The following is a 19684-nucleotide window of genomic DNA, read 5'->3' as shown; positions in this document are numbered from 1 at the left end:
GGAATTCTGAAAACCGTGTAGTTTTCATGGTGGGCCAGTAGGGGGTGCAGTTGTTTTGTGATGGAAGACTAACGCCCATATTGTGCACATGCAGAAGCAGCGTTTCAGAAAAGTGCCGTTTTTTTCTCCCGTTGCCACGGCGACAGTCGGTTTACAAAAGCCCCGAGCGTCATTGTGGCGTGAACAGACACGCAGAACGTTGCCGAGTAAACGATGCTTGAAAGAATCGGACACAAGGAGCACGAGCAGTCGCAGAGCGTACGTTATCTCAGATTTTAATTTTGACAATAATTACAGGATATACATAGTGTTTCATTGAAACAAGAGTGTAACACTGGCGGGCAGAGCCCTCTTTGCTCCTGAGGTCAAGAGGTGGTTGACGTTCTCTCCAACCGAACACAAAGTTCTTGCTGATGCAGTTTTTTGTTCAGGGGTTGGGGTTGGGGGGGGGGGGGGGGGGTTGGGGTGGGGGGGGGGGGGGGGGGGGCGAAACATGTAACAAGCTCCCGTACGGATTTCCAGTCTGAACGCCGCTCAAGCAAAATCAGTGTCACCGATTCACCGACTGAAGGTCTTTAGTTTTGTTTTACAGCTCCAATGCAACGCGGTGAAAAATAACAAACAAACCACAAAGCGTATGTACACAGTTGAACTCAATAGATATATATGTACATATGTATATATACATACAATATTATATAAATATAGTAAAATAGATTAAATTACATTGATTTCACGGACTTCCATAAATAGTCGATGGACAATAACGTGTCGGGTGTTGGAAGCACAGTGTGCCGTCTGATGACAGGCTCTTCGTGAAACAGTTCAAAATGCACAAAAAACTGCACGACCGTACGTTTAAAAACACTCACAGTATTGCGATGCCCCCCCCTCCCCCCCCCTCCGTTTGGCTGTCGGTGTTTAAAAGCGCATCTGACTTCTAGTTTCTTCTTCTTTTTCTTCTTAAAGTATCGTATGTTTCTATTTGCAAGTGTAACAGGTTATATTACAACCACTGCATGTGGTCAAATTCAAAGTATTCTCCCATAAAGAAAAAAATTTAAAGTTCCCCCTCGGGAGGCGGAACCCGGAGGCTCGAAGCAGTAGTGTCGTCGCTGCACACGCGGTACCGACGAGATCTTCAGCAGGTCACAGAGTAGATACAGTTGGAGGGGGGGCGGGGTCTAAGTCTAGACTCCGCCCCCCCTGCTGCGGCTCCCAGTGTCGGCGTTGACGAGGCGGGTTCTGTGGACTCGACGACCTCGGAACGAATACTGAACAGGCGGCGCCGCAGGAAACCTCGCCTGTGAAAAACTGACCAATGTGCTAACGGTAAGTGCTTTCTTTCAATATACAAAGAGACTTTACAAATACATTTTTGGCAAAGTAAAAAGTTAAAAAACAAAACAAAACAAAAAAAAAAAACGTCGGAAGGAACCGAATCGTCCCGGTACATTTCCTCGGCGAGGTGTGGCGCCGCCGAGCCCAGAGCTTCACAGCCACACTTTTCACAATGTACCTGAGCGCTCGCTGCGTTTTCAACTCTTCACCCTACAAATACTTGTTTTCCAGCTGTACCGTAACGACAAATGATAAAAAAAAAAAAAAAAAGCCAAACAGTAAAAACAATCGAAAAAAACGACGATGAAAAAATGGTAGAATAAAAAGAGAGAAAAAAAAAAGGTCAAACACCATCATTGTGGTCTATAACGGGATACTGTACAGAGTTTGAATACATTCTCTTGGAATGGCAAAGTCCTTCTGCTCGGGAAGTCTAAGCGAGTTTTGACGTCGGGTCGTCGCCTCCCTCGCTGGGCGAGGACCTCTAGTGGCCGTCGCCGCTCGTGCTGGAGGCAGAGGCGGAGGTGGCGTTGTGGATCCAGTCCAGGATGATGAGCGTCATGCTGCCCATCATCACGATGATGCCGCACACCAGGAAGGCGGTGGCCTGCGGGGAGGGGGAGGGGGAGGGGAAACGACGTTTAGCTCCAACAACACTAACAACAATAAGAAACTCCGAGCCGGTGAGGTCACAGAGCAGCTCCTCACCCCGATCTTCTGCACGGACTTCATGGACTCCTTCTTCACCAGTTTGATGTAGAAGGCCGAGGGCAGGATGAAGATGAGCATGGCGGCAGCGGAGGCGCCTGTCGGACGGAGGAAATTTGACAAACTGGTCACAAACGTTGGTTCTTTCGCCGCCGTCGCCGTCGCTTGCGGGGGAAGACTTACCGATGAAGCCGAAGATATCCCTGATGGTGGGGACGAAGATGACCAGGGCGTTGGTGCTGGCCAGCAGCACTATGGTGATGATGGTGTGGCGGATCCAGCTGAACTCCTTGGCGGGGCACAGCAGGTGGTTGACCGAGGTGCGGATCTGCAGGAGGAGAGACACCAGGAAGGGGGCGGGGTTAATCCCACGTCACCCGTCGCCTCCGTCGACCCTCAGACCGGCCGGATACTTACGGGGAAAAGCACGACGGGGACGGTGAGGGTGACGGCGGTCAGCACGGCCAGACGGACGATCAGCAGGAGCACGTCGGACTTGTAGAACCTGGAGTAGGTGTGGAGCAGCTCGGGGCCGACGTGGACTGTGGGCGGGGCAACGGACAGCGTCAGAGAAATACCTCACGGTCCAGCGTGGCCAACAAAAGACAAGCGTTCAGCTCAAACCTCGTCGACTGAGACTGAGCGAAGCGACGATAGCTTAACTAACTAACTTATCGAAAACACCAAAAATGTGTGAAGAAAAGAGACTTTCTCAAAGTTTTCATCTGTTAAACTTAGAAAGAAAGAATAGAGTTGAATACATATGAGGTTAAAATTCAAAATATGAATTAAATTAAATTAAATTAAAACGCCTGGGCTAATGTAAAATACTAAACATTGGAGCTAAACAGTCTCTTATTTACACAGTTTATGGTTCCAGGATCTTCTCTGCACATCCTCTTTGGTATCAGTATCATTTAAGCAGTTTTCCAGGTTTTCACTACGTCACTAATGGTGACTTTTAGTTTAGTCCATTAATCTCCCGATCAACAAGCTGCCGGTCATCGTTCACCGCCGGCTCGCAGAAATAATCGGTGTGTCGTCGACTCACATCGCAGTCATTGTATTTAGTGTCCTACTTTAAATACTCACTGTTGAAGGTGAGGTATCCGAAGAGCGCAGCCAGCAGGTACATGATGAACATGGCCAGGAACGACACGTTGGCGACGCCCTGCATCTTCCTGCGGGAGCGGCTGTGGAAAACAACGACGGCTCAGTTAAAGACGCGAGAGAGAGAAACGGATCTTCTGAAAGGAGAAGCAGCTGTCGGCGGCGGTCACTCACTCTTTGAGCTCCTCGTACATGGGCAGGATGGCGGGATGGCACACGAAGGCGAAGGTCAGGATGGGGACGGCGTAGACCGTCTGCAGGGAAAGAAGGAGCAGACACCTCTGGGTCAACACCCCAAACAAACCATGTCAACTGTTTCTACTGCGCAGGGAGCTGGCGGCGCCGGTCACTCACCTGCGAGTTGAAGACGAAGTATTTGGGCCGGCAGGAGTCGCTGTAGTCGGTGGCGTTGCCGTTGCTGTCGAGCGACGAGACGTTTGAGGCCTTGGTGTCGTTCTGAGTGTCCACTTCATTAGGCAGAGGACACGGCATCTGGAACTTCTTGATGATGACCTGAGGGAACAGCACAGTGTAAACATGGCGTCCGTCCTGCTGGTCCACTGTTTCACAAGAGAACTAGGAGGGAGGAAGAGGAGGGGAGTCACACTCACCACGATGAGGAAGAACACCATGCAGAGCAGAGACAGGCCGCTGGTGTAACCCAGGTAACCTGCAAAACACAAGCAGGAGACTTTTTCCAACGTTTGTTGTGACTTGAGCTGCGAGACAATGACTCAGCCCGTTTGACGGCACACACACACACACACACACACACACACACACACACACACACACACACACACACACACACACACACACACACACACACAGTCCTTACCTAGGTTTCTGAGCAGCGACAGGGGGAGGATGATGACCAGCGTGACCAGCAGCACCAGGTAGTCCCCGTTGGTGTACCACTCCCTGAAACACAGACGGTCCCAGCAGCAGGTTATAGAGGGAAGAGATCAACTCCTGATTCTGCTTTAATATAGCGACTCAAACTACTTCAACACATCAAATAAACGTCTTTAAATCAAAATAAACATCCGTCACAGAGATTAATTCTAAACTCTCCATTAAATTCAGCAGTTTCTGTTCTAAAAGTCAGTATTTTAAATGTTAGATTGTTTGATGATAAATGACATTTGTTGAGCTAAGAGATTAAAATAAAAGTCTAAGTTATATAAAGTCCCTGCAATGGACACAGCTGACACATTTGTGACGGTTTGGGATTTTATTTGGAGGGTGTTATATTTATGACATAGATTTATCTTCAAACATGGAGATGTCAAGTTTTGTTTTCTAAAAAGTTCATAATATTTCTTGAGAAGTACTAAAACTGCTTAGCTTTGAGCTAAAAGTGCTAAAATATAAAAAGGTCTACTTTTGTGCTAAAAGGTAAGTCTTGTCTTGTCTCGGCACATTTTCAGTTTTTTAAAAAAGACATATTTGTGGTTTCAGAGCAAAAGACAAAGTTTATCGCCGGTTCACTATGTGCCTTGATTAAAGTCTATTGATGTTGTATTTTCAAACTAAATGCATCAGCAGTGACAGAAAAGGCTCTGGATTCTGCTTTATGTGCATGAATGCAGAGTTTGTATCCACAGAAGCACTGATCACATGTTTGCAGCCATGACATTCTGCAGGAAGCCTTCCAGGACCTGCCGTCAGCTTCCAGGACCTGCCGTCAGCCTTCTGGGCTCTAAGATGTTTGTGACGCCGCTCGCAGCAAACGGACGCAACAATGCGGCACCGAGAGACGAAGCCAAACCGCATCAATTTTTCAAACTGCGAGAGAGAGCGAGGCGGCGGTGAGCTCATCGCCGCCTCGCTCCGTCCCGACGCAGCGCCGTCTTCTAAAAGAGCTCTTTGAAATGCTGCTCAAAAACCTCCTCCTCCTCCTCCTCCTCCTCCTCCTCCTCCTCCGGCAGGACAAAGACGCCGCTTCACCTTCTCTTGACACTTGAAGAAAACAAGCGGCGGCCATTTTACTTGACGTGCCACTTCACCTGGAGTGGCTCGCCTCGGCGCTCCGGCCTCCGTCACCAACCTCCAAACTCCAGTTCACTTCCTCTAACAAGAGGGTCCGCCTCTCTACACTCAGGCCTGGTTCATTTCCGGTCCGGAGGCCTGCTCGGCTGGTTCGTCTGCCAACTTTTCAAAACATCTGCTCAGACTTGTTCGCAAACGCCATAAAAATTAATTAATCGCTGGCAAACGGGGGAATGAATGCGGAACATGCGCCGCCGTTGTTCAACCTGTTTACATTGAGGAAGAAGAGAATTTTCTCCTTCTCTGCTCAGAGTTCCACCACGAGGAACGTGTGATTTACTGAGAGGTAATGGAGGGGTAAACACTCCCTCTCCTCCACTTATCCCTCCTCCTGCTTCATTATATCTGCCGCGGGGGACGGTTACACTCGAGTCTTTTCAGAAGCAGATTCTCCCGACCGGCGAGTCGAACTCGCTCGAGTCACTCTAAACTCGCACGGCAAACTTTGTTTGTTTGTGTTGAGGAACACAGGAAACGCTGAGGCTTCGTCTAAAACCAAAACGTTTCAAGGTGGAAACGTTTTTTTGCGTTTTTCTCCCAGTAAAGTTTTAAAATTTACCGGAAACGTTTTGAAAATGTTCCGACGTTAAACAGTAGAAACTCCCCAGGAGGATATTTACTGGGAGGTCATGACACTCTGCAGGCGGCCATTGTTGTTATCGTCCATCTACTGAGCATGTGCAGTAGAACTATTTACTACATGCACAGGAGCAGCGTTTTCAAAAAGTTCCCCCTTGGAAGCCGCTGTGGTTTTGTTTATTTAAACTCCAAATGCAGGTTTTGCCCTCTTTCAGGACTCAGTCTCCTCCTCCTCCGACGAGTCCCGACCCGCCGGCACCCAGAAGACATTCAGAGGTTGTTTCACACTCACCCGTTGCTGGTTCCAGTAAAAGACTGGATGACGATGGGCAGCTCGTATTTCACGATGTACAGGTAGCTCGACATGGCTGTTGAGACAATTCAGTTGAAGAGGTTCAGAAAAAACGCTCTCAGATGTTTAGTTTGACCAAGAAGCACCTGGTGCGTAAATATAAAATAGTTATCGTTACATAAGCTTTTTTCTTTTTTTTTTTGTTAAAAGAAGACTCGTGAATTATTCCTCACCTCCGATGTTCTGCATGGTGATGGAGCAGGAAGCAGCCAGCTTCCCAGGAATCCCAAAGGCTTTGTAGCCCAACTGCTCGTACACCAGCGCACCTTGGGAGGCGAGTTCAGATTTAATAATTCAGCTCTGCATCGAGAAAAACAATCTGCCTCGGCTGTGGACGGACGACTCACCTCCTTCATTGGCCGTTTTCAGCAGCAAGTGGACAGAATAGAGGGAGAAGATGGCGACGGCCACCAGGAGGATCCTGTGAAGAGGCGAGAGAGGAGAAAAACCATGAATCATTCATGTTCTGGTCGAATGTGACCATCAAACACATTGAGGTTTCACTATTGGGAAGGTCAGATCTTTTTCTGTCACTGAAGACGTTTCAGAATGACTTGAACCTCCCAGGAGACTTTTAATGAGCCAGGAAATCCTAAAAAACAACAACATTCAACTGCTTCCATTTTATCTACAGACGCTTTACGCCGCCTCAGCAGGGCGTTAAAGGACGAGAGCGTTAAAGGACGAGAGCGTTAAAGGACGAGAGCGTTCCCGGAGCGGCGCCCTCGTCCAAAGGCAGCACGCTGTGTTCAGATGTAATAATAGTTGAGGTGAAAACGATTCCCCTCGCCCTCGTCACTTCGCCAGGTTCTCCTGTGACCTTTCGGTTTCCCTTACAGACTTTGTGTGCGGCTCAAGGACGAAAAACAGAAAAAGCCCAAAAGATGGCTGCTTAACAGGAAGCACTGCCACTTGCAACATGTACAGCCTTTTGTAAATCCCGACGCTCTGATTGGTCAAACTGCTGGCTGAACCTGCGCGTCGTCTCCATTCATGATCTCCTGTGAGCGAACGAGTCACCCTCAGCGGGATTAGCCCGGCTAAGCCACCTCTGCTGCCACTCCCCGTGTTTGTATGGTTACCCTGCTACACTTATACTCCACTTATTGCACAAATTCTTATAATCTGTCTTCTTTTCTCTCTTTCTAAAAGCTTTAATTTGAAGCTTGAGTGTAAGTCAGGTGCTTCTGCGTTCTGGGAAAACAAACTGACTTCATTAGAGACCAAACATGAAGGTTTATACAGCTGATAGCGTTGAATGTGATTCACCTTTAGACCAACAGGGGGCAGTAACTTATTCTTTTTTTTAAAATCTCTCCTTCTTTCCCTTTTTTTTCTCTCCACCAGAGATAAACTGTCTTTCCACACTTTTTATCTCCTGCAAAATACATAAACCGTGCAAAATCTGAACACCTGTAATCTGTTGACCCCCGGCTGTAATCTGTATCTCCCAGGGTCGACCAGCTGCTGAGTCCACACACACACACACACACACACACACACACACACACACACACACACACACACACACACACACACACACACACACACACACACACACACACACACACACACACACACACACACTCTCACTCTCACATACTGGGAAACGAAAAACTAAACCTGGTCCAATACAGTGGATTAGGACTTGCGACCTTGATGTGACAGACTAAACCACACCTGCCTGCCGACGCTCGCTGTGGATTATGAAACTCCTCTTCGCTTTGCTTCCTCTTACATAAGTCGCACCGTAATCTAAACCCAGGCCTTTAACATGTTGATTATAAAGGTCTTTATAGCTGGTGCAATATCCTGTTTTGTTTAGATTATTGTTGTTTAGTTTAGTTTATATCCGAGAGATGGGAATATTTTCTAAATTTAGCACTAATCAATAATAAATCAATAGCGATTGCAGAAGGCTGGATGTGTCAGACCCCCGCTTTCCAAAGAAAGTTTGTTTTGGCTCCATAAAGTGACTCAGATCTGTGTCACTGCCCGACAGGACCATACAAAGTCTAATTATTGTTTACTTCCTCCTTTTTCAAAGTAAAACTGCTTAAAATAAATAGTGGAAACATGATAAAAGTAACTTATGACGTGCTCTTCTTTAAAATGCATATTTAAATTGCCCTGGGGAGCCTTTGAGACCAAAGGAGAACAGAGGGATGGCAGGAGGATGGCTGGAGCACACAGGAGGAGAAATGCTTACACAAACAGGGCGATGCCAGTGTTGGCCATGGCGTAGGACAAACCCAGGATCCCGCTGCCCATGATGGCGTTGCCCAGGTTGAAGACAGACATGCCGAAGGAGGCATTTCCTTGGTGCTGAGGGGGAAAACAAGCAGGCACAGATGAGAAATCGCCTCCCTGATGAAAGGTGGATGTTTGAGTGAGAGACGGGGATCAGAGAGACTCTTACATATTCAATCTCGTACTTCTTCTTGCTCGAGTTGTGATCAGGGAGGAAGTTTTGATTCTCGGCTTCCAGGTCATTGTAAGAACTGTAAGAGGGAAATAAAGGAGGAGGTTTTATATTTCTGGTGGTGTTGCCATCATGTTGTGAGGGTTGAGTGAGTCTCACCTGTCCAGTGGGACCTTCCTGGGACAGTCCTGATACACGTATTCATTGCTGTTGGAGCTGCTGCTGTCTTCTGTCGGTTGGTTCAACCTTTTCATCTCAGCGAAGTGGTTCTCACTGGACATTTTAGAGCTGCAGGAAACAGAGCAAAGGCGCATTTTTAACCTTTTAAAAATAACTATTATTTCTAGTCATGCGCGTTCATGATGCCCTTCGAATAATCAATATTACAGTGAGCGGGAGCGCGCCGCAGCCTGACTGGTGGATATGTGGTCATGTGACTTCTCTGCTTCGGAGGCGGAGGAGGCATAAAGGAGGAAGAGGAGAGGAGGGAGGAGAGGAGGGAGGAGGGGGGGGTGACGCACCGGCAAGTGGAAAAATACCAGACCGGCATCACCTCCGCGCCGCTGTTGATGCTGAATCCCTAAAAAGCCGCAGTAGGACTTTGCGGAGCAGAATTTGCTCAATTCCATGAAACATGGCGCAAAATCAGACCTCAATTAGGAAACCTCCCTTTCCTAAAGCTTGTGATGAAGTACAACAGAGTACAACAGAATCCCCATGTGGCAATCTAAATGTGTCATTGCCAATTATTTGAGACAATTGTTCTTGGATGACCATTACGCACATGTGGGCGCGCGCTGGGATCCAATCGGCGCCATGGCAGATCCATTTAATGACATTATTTCCAGGGCCGGCTCCAGTGGAAACAATGGCACGTGTTGTCCCTTTATGGGCATGGCTGGCTCGCTGTCCGATTGGCGCAGAGCGCGGCGATCTGATTCATACAAGGGTTTATCTATAGAGCCCCTTTTCAAATTACGCACAGAGGCGCATTTATATTTATTCCCCCTTCAGACAGTGTGTGTTTGTGTTTGTGCCTGAGATCTATATGAGGCAGTGACAACCTTGTTCCACCTCCAGACACGAGTCCAGCACTGCAGCATCGCTGTCACACTGCTTCATTATTTATTTATCTGGACCAGGACTGACCTGGGAGAGAAACTACCCCTCAGGGTTTACATAAAACCGCACATTCTGCTTTTACAAAGGGAATCGAACATTTTGTAAAGTCAAAAAGTTGGTTTTATTTCAAGCTGATGCAATTTTCTTATCACGTGTCTAAAATGATTAAATAAGATAAATAATTTGTTAATGCTAAGATTGGACAGCGGTGTTCCGCACAACAAAGCATCCAAATAGCTTTAAGTCTTAGTAAGTAAAACCTGTTCTGAATCTCAGACGGTGCCACCTCCACCCGGTAATTTTCCTCAGACAGTGGGGAAATGAAAAGATGCCTCCTGACTTACCTTTTGAAGATGTGGCAGAAACGCCGTTAAAATCCTTTTTTCTTTTGTGCGTAAAATCAGCAACTTGTCCGGACGATTTCTTCACAAAACAAAAGCGGATCCTGAGGATATTTGAGTTATATCTATAAAAAGATTAGTGGAAAAAAAATGAATGGATCGGTTGCTTAACAGCAGATAGGTTTGGGTTCAAAACCAGTTCAAGTATCAAATGAAAAATAGAATTAGAATGAAGCGATTTGCGCGTAAAAATCAAAAGAAATTCGATTTATATACGAATATAGGCAAATTCCCAGAGATGTGATGCGCTCGACGAGAGGACCGTGTTCTGTTAGAGGAGGGGTGGGGACTCTCCCTTTATAGATGAGCATTGCATCAGCTCAGAGTCAAAGGAGGGAGGAAGAGGAGGAGGTGTGAGGGAGAGAGGGGTGCGGGGGAGTGAAGAGGAGGAGTCGTTCAGCAGGGGGGGTGGAGGGAGGGGGGGATGGAGGGAGGGAGGAAGGAGGCGGAGACTTTTTACGTGCAGCGGTGACGTGTTTTGTGTACAAACAGAGGAGCCTGACCTACAGAGTGAAGCCTGGAACAACCAGCCTCACTCTCTCAGACTGCTGCTTCACGGCCCCAGACAAGGAGAGAAAAACGGAGTGTTTCTTTAATATGATGTGATCAATTAATCACAGCAGAAATACCATGTTGAAGATGTTCATATTGTATATAAGTATGTATTTCTAGATAAGTGTGTGTGTGTGTGTGTATACTTGGATATAGATTATGTATTCAGTGTATGAATATTATCCTAGCATGTTTATCTATCTATCTATCTATCTATCTATCTATCTATCTATCTATCTGTCTATCTATCTATCTATCTATCTATCTATCTATCTATCTATCTATCTATCTATCTATCTATCTATCTATCTGTCTATCTATCTATCTATCTATCTATCTATCTATCTATCTATCTATCTATCTATCTGTCTATCTGTCTATCTGTCTATCTGTCTATCTGTCTATCTGTCTGTCTGTCTGTCTGTCTGTCTATCTGTCTATCTATCTATCTATCTATCTGTCTATCTGTCTGTCTGTCTGTCTGTCTGTCTGTCTGTCTATCTATATGAGTATAATATATATATATAACTATATAAATACTTTTTATATATTTTCAACTATATATGTTTTCTTTTTGTACACACACACACACACACACACACACACACACACACACACACACACACACACACACACACACACACACACACACACATATATATTGCATGTTTTATGACATGTCTGGAATGAAAGAAGAAGAAGAATATATGATATTAATTAAATTCACATCAGGAGAATCCAATCAAGGTATGAAAATGTAGAATAAATTCTGTGAGATAAAAGTACTCCAGTTCCCTGCAGTAGTCCATAACCGTGCATTAGAAAAAAGAAAATGCATGCAGTAGTGGTAAGCCCTTTTGTCTCACAGTGAGCTTATCCCTGGTTTAATTCCTGGATTTGGAAGGGTTAGGGTAGACTGTGTGCAGTTTGCATGTTGCCCCTCTGCACCGCGTGGGTTTCCTGCTTTTCCTCTGCTTTCCTCACACGGAACAAAAACATGTGTTTTAGGTGATTTGGTGACTGCGAATTGCTCATAACTAGAAGTGTCTGTGTGTGTTTTCCCAGTGAGGGACTGGTGATCTGTGCAGGGCGTAACACGGCCGTCACCCCGGCCGGCTGGGATCCACTCCAGCCATGCGGCGGACGCGTGGTAATAACTGCAGTATAATGACAGTGACTGGAGTTGTATTGAAAGTAATCACTGCTTTATGTGTGTCCACTAACCCCAGTTAATCTGCTGCGGTCACATCAGGGTGCTCATCTCTGGGATGTGTAATTTACAGGCTGATGGACTGTAATTCTGCATTTCCTGGAGCTGTGGAAGATTTTACTCTCCCCGTCTCTCGCCCAGGCTTCGTACACCTGACCCGGGGGAAAGCGCCAGCGGGCGAGGAGGAGGATCAGGACGGCCGCCGTCACATGACGGAGTTTGGTAATCTCCTCCAGACTGGGAGGTCTGCTTTGAAGCTCGCCTCTCCCCCTGATCGGGACTGACGCACGTCTGGGTCGATCTGAAGCAAAGTCTCATCAGGTGGAGTTTGTCTGTGGAGGCCGGCGGAGCAGCGGACGGGGGCTGGTTTTCACTTGAAATGACCTCAGGAAGATAAATAGTAGTTTAAACCTCCAGCAGCTCAATGAGAAAACGAATCATCTGGACCTGAGGTCAACCTGAATGATGAAACTTCATCAAACTACAAAGTTTTAACGAAGTTATATTCTGCTAAATTGACTTCCTGAAGGTTTTCCAGCAGGACTACTCGTCCCCATACCTGGACTGACGTCCCAGAAGTGAAGACAGTCTGTCCTCTCTGTCCCTGGCTTGTTTCAGGTTTTAAAAAGTGTGTTGCTCCAAGCAGCCAATCAGAAATCAAACCCTATATAGTGTCACCGGGGGTTTAGCCAATCCCAATCAAGGTAACACAAAGGAAGTTCTCAGTTTTCACTTGAACGCGTCATGTAAACGTCATGTAAAGGTCCCAGTAATGAACCTTGTGGGACCCCGCCAGTATTATTTTACATGCGATTGCTTCACAAAAATAGAGAATTTAAATGTTAAAAAAAAATAAAAAGTCACTACTCTACTATGCGGCCCTGTAACCACAGCAACCAATCCTGCTCCTTGAAGCAATACTCCTGTCAATTCAATTCAGTTTGATGTATGTAGCAATGTTACAGAGAAACCCCCGACTCAGCATATCGGAGGGCGGAACAGAGTACTCTCTTTAACGTGAGGAAACCTCTGAGGAGGACACTTTCACCCGTTTAATGTGGGAGTAGAAGGTTAAGTCCTGGTAAAAAGTAACTCCACCTTCCTCACAGTAGTATTGGAGGTCAAAGTAATACCAGCCAGTGTTACTATATCTTTAAATAATTTCTCTCTCAGAACCTTTGGGCCAAATCTGATTACTTCTGTTTTATGCCTTTAGTAAAACAGTTTAACAAGTTCATCAATATCATTGGGTTTCCTAGATAAATACGTTTGTATATCATTGGCATAACGATGGAAGTTAATGGAGTATTTCCTGGTAGTATTCCCTACAGGAAGCATGTGTAACGTGAAAAGTATAGGGCCGAAGACAGAACCCTGTGGAACTCCATGTTTAACGCTGAAGAGTCAATAACATGAACAAAGTGTCTGACAAATACGACTGAAACCAGTTTAGTGCTGTACCTTTAATCTTGATATGTTCCAGTTCATGTAGTAGGATGTTATGATTGACAGTACTATGTGATCATACTTGTATTATAAACTGCCTTCAGTACATTTAGCTCTTGCTGTTAATTTACAACCACATAGTAGATGTTTTTTCTTCTAACTGAGCAGAGCTCCTATTGCTTATTAACATCACTACTACCACCTTGTAAACGTCTTACCTGCTTGTACTTGCAGTACTTTCCCACTGTTTTACTTTCACTTGTAAACAATCGACCCACCCTGTCGGTGTATTTCACTACGCCCTGTATTGTACTCCAAACTGCAGCTGCTGATGCAGAATGCAAACTTTCATGAAACTTACTAGTACTGCAAGAAAAACAACTACTAGTAGTATTATTTGTACTCTGAATTTGTTTTTATTGCAACTCCTACTTGGCACATACTTTCTCTGGACGTTTGGTTTTTGGATTGTACTCTGTACTATTAGGAACAGTAACACATGCAACATTTACAAAGCTAACATTCTTGTAAAACCACGTTTTACTACAATCACTACTGATTCTCTAGTAGTAGTTGATTTACTGCCGCTGCAATTCAACCTCCGGTTCTGTACTCACACATTTTCTACTACTGCACTTCCTACTACTGAGAACGCCACACTGTGAACTGCTTCTCTCTCTGAGGTTATCAAATTACTCCCATTACTTCGTTCTGTGTACACGTGCACACTACTATTGTGATTATAGCTAGATTGATACTACTACTAGTACTACTATGACTACTACTACTACTACTACTACTACTACTACTAGTCCTTTTTCCACTGGATAACTTTCACTGTTACTACGTCTTCTTGTTCTTCTTCCATCAGTCGTTAGACAACTTCCTGCTGCTGTTAACTAATGTTGTGGTTTTCTGCGAGACTACTACTACTACTACTACTACTACTACTACTACTACTACTACTTTTTCCACTGTCTTCTTCTTCTTCTTCCATCAGTCGTTAGACAACTTCCTGCTGCTGTTAACTAATGTTGTGGTTTTCTGCGCGACTACTACTACTACTACTACTACTACTACTACTACTAGTATTACTAGTAGTACTACTACTGATACTTCAATAACCAGTCTGACCGGCAGTGTCTCTGACCTGCAGGTTGCAGAGTACTCGGGGGAAACGCAGTCATGTGGGGACATGAGAACGTCCAGAAAACACAAACAGCACAGAAGCCAAGTGCGGCGGGGCGTCGCTGAAGAATCTGCCTGGTCGGAGGCGAAACTTCAGCGGCTGCACATAAAGGGATCTTTCTTCTCGGACTCGTTATGCAACGTCCTTATGTCTTTTTCACAAAGCGTCGGCAGACTCGCTCTGGCTTCGGCTTTTCTCATCTTGTGACTCCGGTTGCTCACCTGTCGAGTCGTGAAGCGAACGCTGAGATCAACCAAACACCTCGACGCTCCCGGTCGTTTGTCTTTGTAATGCCGGCTTTTGTTTTGAATTTACAGTGAAAATACAGATGTTCTTCTTCTTCTTTCTGAGTTATGCTGAACATGTCAACCAGTAAACACCTCAACACACACACACACACACACACACACACACACACACACACACACACACACACACACACACACACACACACACACACACACACACACAGACAGTGGTTTCCACGGCGATCCTCGCAGCATTCCTCAGTCACACACCAGCAGGTCCGTGTGGTTTTCTGTGTGTGAGCCTTTGTTTTGGGCTTTAGCTCGACCCGGCAGATCTAAGGCGGATCAGGAAAGTGGAGCAGAGGCGAGAGGTGCAGCGGGAGCAGGCGACACTCTGGCTCATTGTTTGGCCACAGAAAAGCAAGTTTTGGGTCACTTCTGTTTCTGTTCCTATTAGAAATGGTGGAAGAACTCCAGTTGGAAAGCACAAATCCACCTCTTAAAGTCACTCTACCAGAAATTTCTTTTTTTAAATCTACTTCCCAAATAAGGAATCACCAGAATCAAAACTCCAGACCATCGCCACTAATTTCCAACCTGCAGTTTTCTAAGTCATCACACCAAGGTGGATTTGTTTGCAGACAAACCAGGAGTCGCGGCAGCTCAAGAGGAAATCTCAAAAAGTCTTGTGAAACTGACTGTTGATGGTTTTTCCAGTGTGAATCCAGATCAATCGTAGAAACGGGATCTTGCCTCGGAGTTTCCGTGACGCTAAGATATCAACAAATCTGGGAATCTTCCAACAAATGTAAATGCTCGAAATACATATTTATACGAGTGTAAACACGAAGTTCCTTCAGAAATGTATTGACGACGTATTAGAGACGTACATCAACGACTAAAACTGGATCTTAAATATGACATTTTTCTTGCAGAGGAACTTTAAGCCTTCAACGTACCCGTCCCCCATTGGGGGTAACTTTTGGTTCAGCGTCTTGACCACAAGGTGAGGTCGGAGTCGAACCACCAACCTACGTCTTGGCGAAAGATCCAACCCACGAGAACAATTAGCTATCTGTCAACTATAGAACGACCAAGTCCCAGGAGGATATGGACTGGGAGACATGACACTCTGGAGGCGGCCATTGTTGCTTTTGTCCATCTACTGAGCATGTGCAGAAGAAGAAGTTACTACGGCCATGGTGAGCGTGACCAGTAGCGGCGTTTCTCCTGATCTACTAGGAGACGGTGCCCGATTGTTTTCAGGAAATGTTGTATTCCCCTATACATTTTCAAAAAGTTGCATCTTTTTCGTTTCCATGAGTCCGATCATCACTGATAGCTCATGTAGCGCCGCCGAGTCAGTTCTGAAAAGTACGATCTGGATCTAAACGCCTGCCACCATAACGAGCGTCCATCTGCTCGCAACGCCAACAACCCCGTCCAGGTGACTTACCTGGGCGTGTGCATCTATGCATGTTCAACAGGAATTAGTTCTCTGCACACACCTTTGCCACGGCGGTTTCTGTCTATGAACGTTTGGTGTCATTGCCACTGAAAATGTGGTAAAACACGCAACTTCCTGCAGACGACCAGCGACGGAAACAACAAGGCTTTCATCAGAAACACAGAGATCGGAAACTCGTGTCACGGAAACTGAAGAGGAGGCTGCTTTGTTTTGCTTCCATAGACCAAAACATTACATACATTGAGACAGCATTGGTGCAATAATCTGTATAAATTATAACATGCACAGTTTTGTTTGATATTTGTGTATTTGTTGGATTAAATGAAAAAATTATAATTTTCAACTTTGAAATTTTTAAGATTTTTATATGCAGATTAGTATGTCGTATATTTATTTATTTACTTATTTATTCTTTATTTTGTTTGTTTATTTGCTATTTTTATTTTTTTCTACTTTTTCTTCTTTCTCTATGTACTTGTATGTTCTGGTTTTACATGGACAGTTGTGTATGTACCGTGTATAAGTATTTCTGTCAGCGGTGGTCAGGTTACATTCTGTGTTTCAATCTTCGGAGCAAAGCTTAATTCGGGTGGTTGTTTAGATGAAGAGAAAAGAAATTAATGCATTTCTATGTTTAGGGAAGAGTCTCCATCTCCTCACTAAACTTTGGACAGGGAATTAAATATGTTTATACTTTGAATATAATTTCTTACCAACTGTTGACATAAGCAGGTCTGATGACGAAGAAAGACACAAAGCAAAAATGTCTGTTGTCACTTCAGGATCTGCAACTTCCTCTTGGAGATCCGGCTGGTTGAACAGGTTTGTTGTGGTTCCTGAGGAGGACGGGGCGTTTTCTCTCAGACTACCCCTGCACACCTTTTTCTAATGCCATGACACATTTTTTTCTTCAGAAGAAATGCCTGTTTTTATTTCCTCTCCCTTGTTTCCCCCTTTTGCATTTGTCCAGGAAACCAAACATCGACAGACGGTCGACGGCTCAAAGACTGACGTGTAAAATACTTCCTGAAGTTTTGAAAGGAGTCATATGATGCAAAACTCACTTTCTAAAAGTTCTCCAGCAGTACTACTCGTCCCCATACCTGGACTGACGTCCCAGAAGTGAAGACAGTCTGTCCTCTCTCTCCCTGGCTTGTTTCAGGTTTTAAAAAGTGTGTTGCTCCAAGCAGCCAATCAGAGATCAAACCCTATATAGTGTCATCGGGGGGTTTAGCCAATCCCAATCACTTTGTGCCACTTCAACATGGTTTTCATGTTTTTGTTTTTGTTTTAGATCTTTGATCCTCGTGTGGTTTGAGTTGTGATTGCGTCGTGGTAAAAGTCTTTTCTCTTTGTGAGGCGGTCTCATCTGTTCCTGGCTCGTTGTTGAAGGAGGTTTTTATTTTTTGTCATCAGTGTCTCTTTGTCACATTGGATTTGACCTCCACCTGCACTCGCTCACCCCGGCGGTTAATCCCCTCCGGGCAGCCGTCCATTTCTTTATGTAAGTCAACAGTGAATAGGTCTCAGCACATCTAACCAACCCCCCCCACCACCCAGGCGGTATCACTAACACCGTGGCACCCCCCATAATACACCTCTTAACTTTTCATTTTCCCTCACTTCGCTCTGGGGATTCTCTTCAACCTTCCTCACCCCGTCTCCACTGTGAGCCTTCTTGGAAAAGTTAACCTCTTAGGAGGATTTTCATTACAATATAAATGGATAATTTTTTTGGTCGCTTTCCAAAGCGGAGGTCTCATGATGGGCAACGCTTTATTAAGACAATGAGGGTCATTGGGTCCCCCCCCCCCCCCCCCCCCCCCCGCCCGTGTGTGAACCAACAGTGAATGTGGGAGATGTGCTGGGGTTCGGCCAGAGATTATTTACCTTCTTCTTCGCTCGGAGAGGAAAGTGAAGCGTGTGCTGAGAGTGCGTGGTGTTCAAACATCTGGTCCAGCGTAGATTTTACCAGAATAAAAGGCTTCTTTTATTCTACATTCCTTCATATGTTCATGTGTGTGTGTGTGTGTGTGTGTGTGTGTGTGTGTGTGTGTGTGTGTGTGTGTGTGTGTGTGTGTGTGTGTGTGTGTGTGTTCGTTCTCGTCGTCAGCGTGTGCGTTAATACCACTGGTGACACAAAGAGGAGCCGGTGGCCATCAGACTGAAAAGAAAACAAGTCGCCCAAGAGGAAGTGAGTTATGTTTTGGAAACCTTGTCATGTCGCTCACACACCAACACACACACACACAACATGCGGACAGACGCTTCGGTGATCCTGATTGGACGTGAGGTCCGCAGTGGGACCCGGGTCGCTACGTAAACACTCCCTAGCCAAACACGACCTTCTAACACAGTGGGAAAACCTGCAGGGCAACAACAAGCGCTCGCTTGCATTGTCACTATTACAGTTTATTTTGGCTGCCAGGCTTTCAGACGTCCATCCCAACCCAACGTAGACGACCATAAAAAGTGTGTTTTAAAACTCATCTGAGTCTCTTGACGACTAAAAACTGGACAAACTCGTTTGTTTTCTATTTCCAACCTCGATGACGGCGTCGTTGGAAAGACGTGTGGAGTACGATTCTAAACCGAGGCTCTTTGAAGGCCGGATTAAAGATCTTTGGTATTGGAAGGTGACAAGGTGACATGAGGAGGAGATCCTTCTGGGCTTCAGGGTTTTGGGGACATGTGAGCTTCTGAGAAGGCAACGTACTCACATTAAAAAATAAATAAATAAAAATTCCATTTAACTTGTTTATTGTATTGAAATAATGTTTCCTCCAGAATGTCACGACTCCCCGTCTGTATTCTCCTGGACTTGATACTTTTATTTTGACAGTCACTGTAATAACAATCCAACTTGGTACTTTTATTTTGACAGTCACAATAATAACAATCCAACTTCATCATCTGTCCACTGGAATGTCCGTGTTCTCGCCATCGTTAAAGTTTAAAGCGTAGGTTGTGTATGTGGTTCCTTACATGAACTAGAGCTACACTCGGTAGAGCGCAGACTTTCACCAACGCCACATTTGTTTGTGGAACCGAGTTAGCATCGCTAGCATGTTAGCTGTTAGCTCATATCGATGCCAACTAGGTAGCTCAGGTAGCTACATCACTGTGAAACACTGAGCAGGGAGCGTCTCCATGGGAACAGACGCTGATCTCCTTTGACCTCCATGGGGTGCCTCTCTCATCCGCTTTCTATGGGACATTTCTTGGCAGTTTTTTGAGGGATTTATTCAGAAAAGTTGTTAATGTCTTAAAATCTAATCAATTGGTCCTTTGGATGATGACAAATCATCTCTGAAGATTTCATGTAACTCGGGTGAGTAGTTTTTGCTAAAAGTTGGTAAAATATATACATACAAACTATTAAATAGATAAATACACGCAGACGAAAACACAAACTTCTCGGCCAACGCCGTTTGCCGCTCAACTTAAGTTGGCCAAGGTAACAAACAACAGCACCCACTGGTGG

General features: G+C 45.4%; 1 protein-coding gene across 2 annotated transcripts; it reads right to left on the bottom strand.

Moving 5' to 3' along the window:
* Positions 1–274: 274 nt before the first annotated feature.
* On the bottom strand, positions 275–10415 carry slc38a2 (solute carrier family 38 member 2). Of its 2 annotated transcripts, XR_013936509.1 has the most exons (17): positions 10031–10360; positions 8724–8852; positions 8562–8643; positions 8352–8467; positions 6490–6563; positions 6316–6408; positions 6083–6158; positions 3998–4080; positions 3771–3829; positions 3514–3672; positions 3334–3413; positions 3142–3242; positions 2467–2591; positions 2233–2377; positions 2050–2147; positions 1737–1948; positions 276–1314 (listed from the first exon to the last, which is right to left on the bottom strand). XR_013936509.1 is itself a non-coding variant. In XM_080492575.1 (16 exons), exons 2-16 carry the CDS (start codon positions 8843–8845, stop codon positions 1826–1828), a joined length of 1536 nt encoding a protein of 511 aa, XP_080348701.1. In that variant the 5' UTR covers positions 8846–8852; positions 10031–10415; the 3' UTR covers positions 275–1825. The 2 variants fall into 2 exon arrangements, 1 of the variants encoding a protein (XP_080348701.1); XM_080492575.1 differs by having other exon boundaries at positions 275–1948; positions 10031–10415.
* Positions 10416–19684: the final 9269 nt, after the last annotated feature.

Source organism: Lipophrys pholis, assembly GCF_963383615.2.
Source record: "Lipophrys pholis genome assembly, chromosome: 22".
Taxonomy (NCBI): Eukaryota; Metazoa; Chordata; class Actinopteri; order Blenniiformes; family Blenniidae; genus Lipophrys; species Lipophrys pholis.
This window is presented reverse-complemented; position numbering and strand designations above follow the sequence as displayed.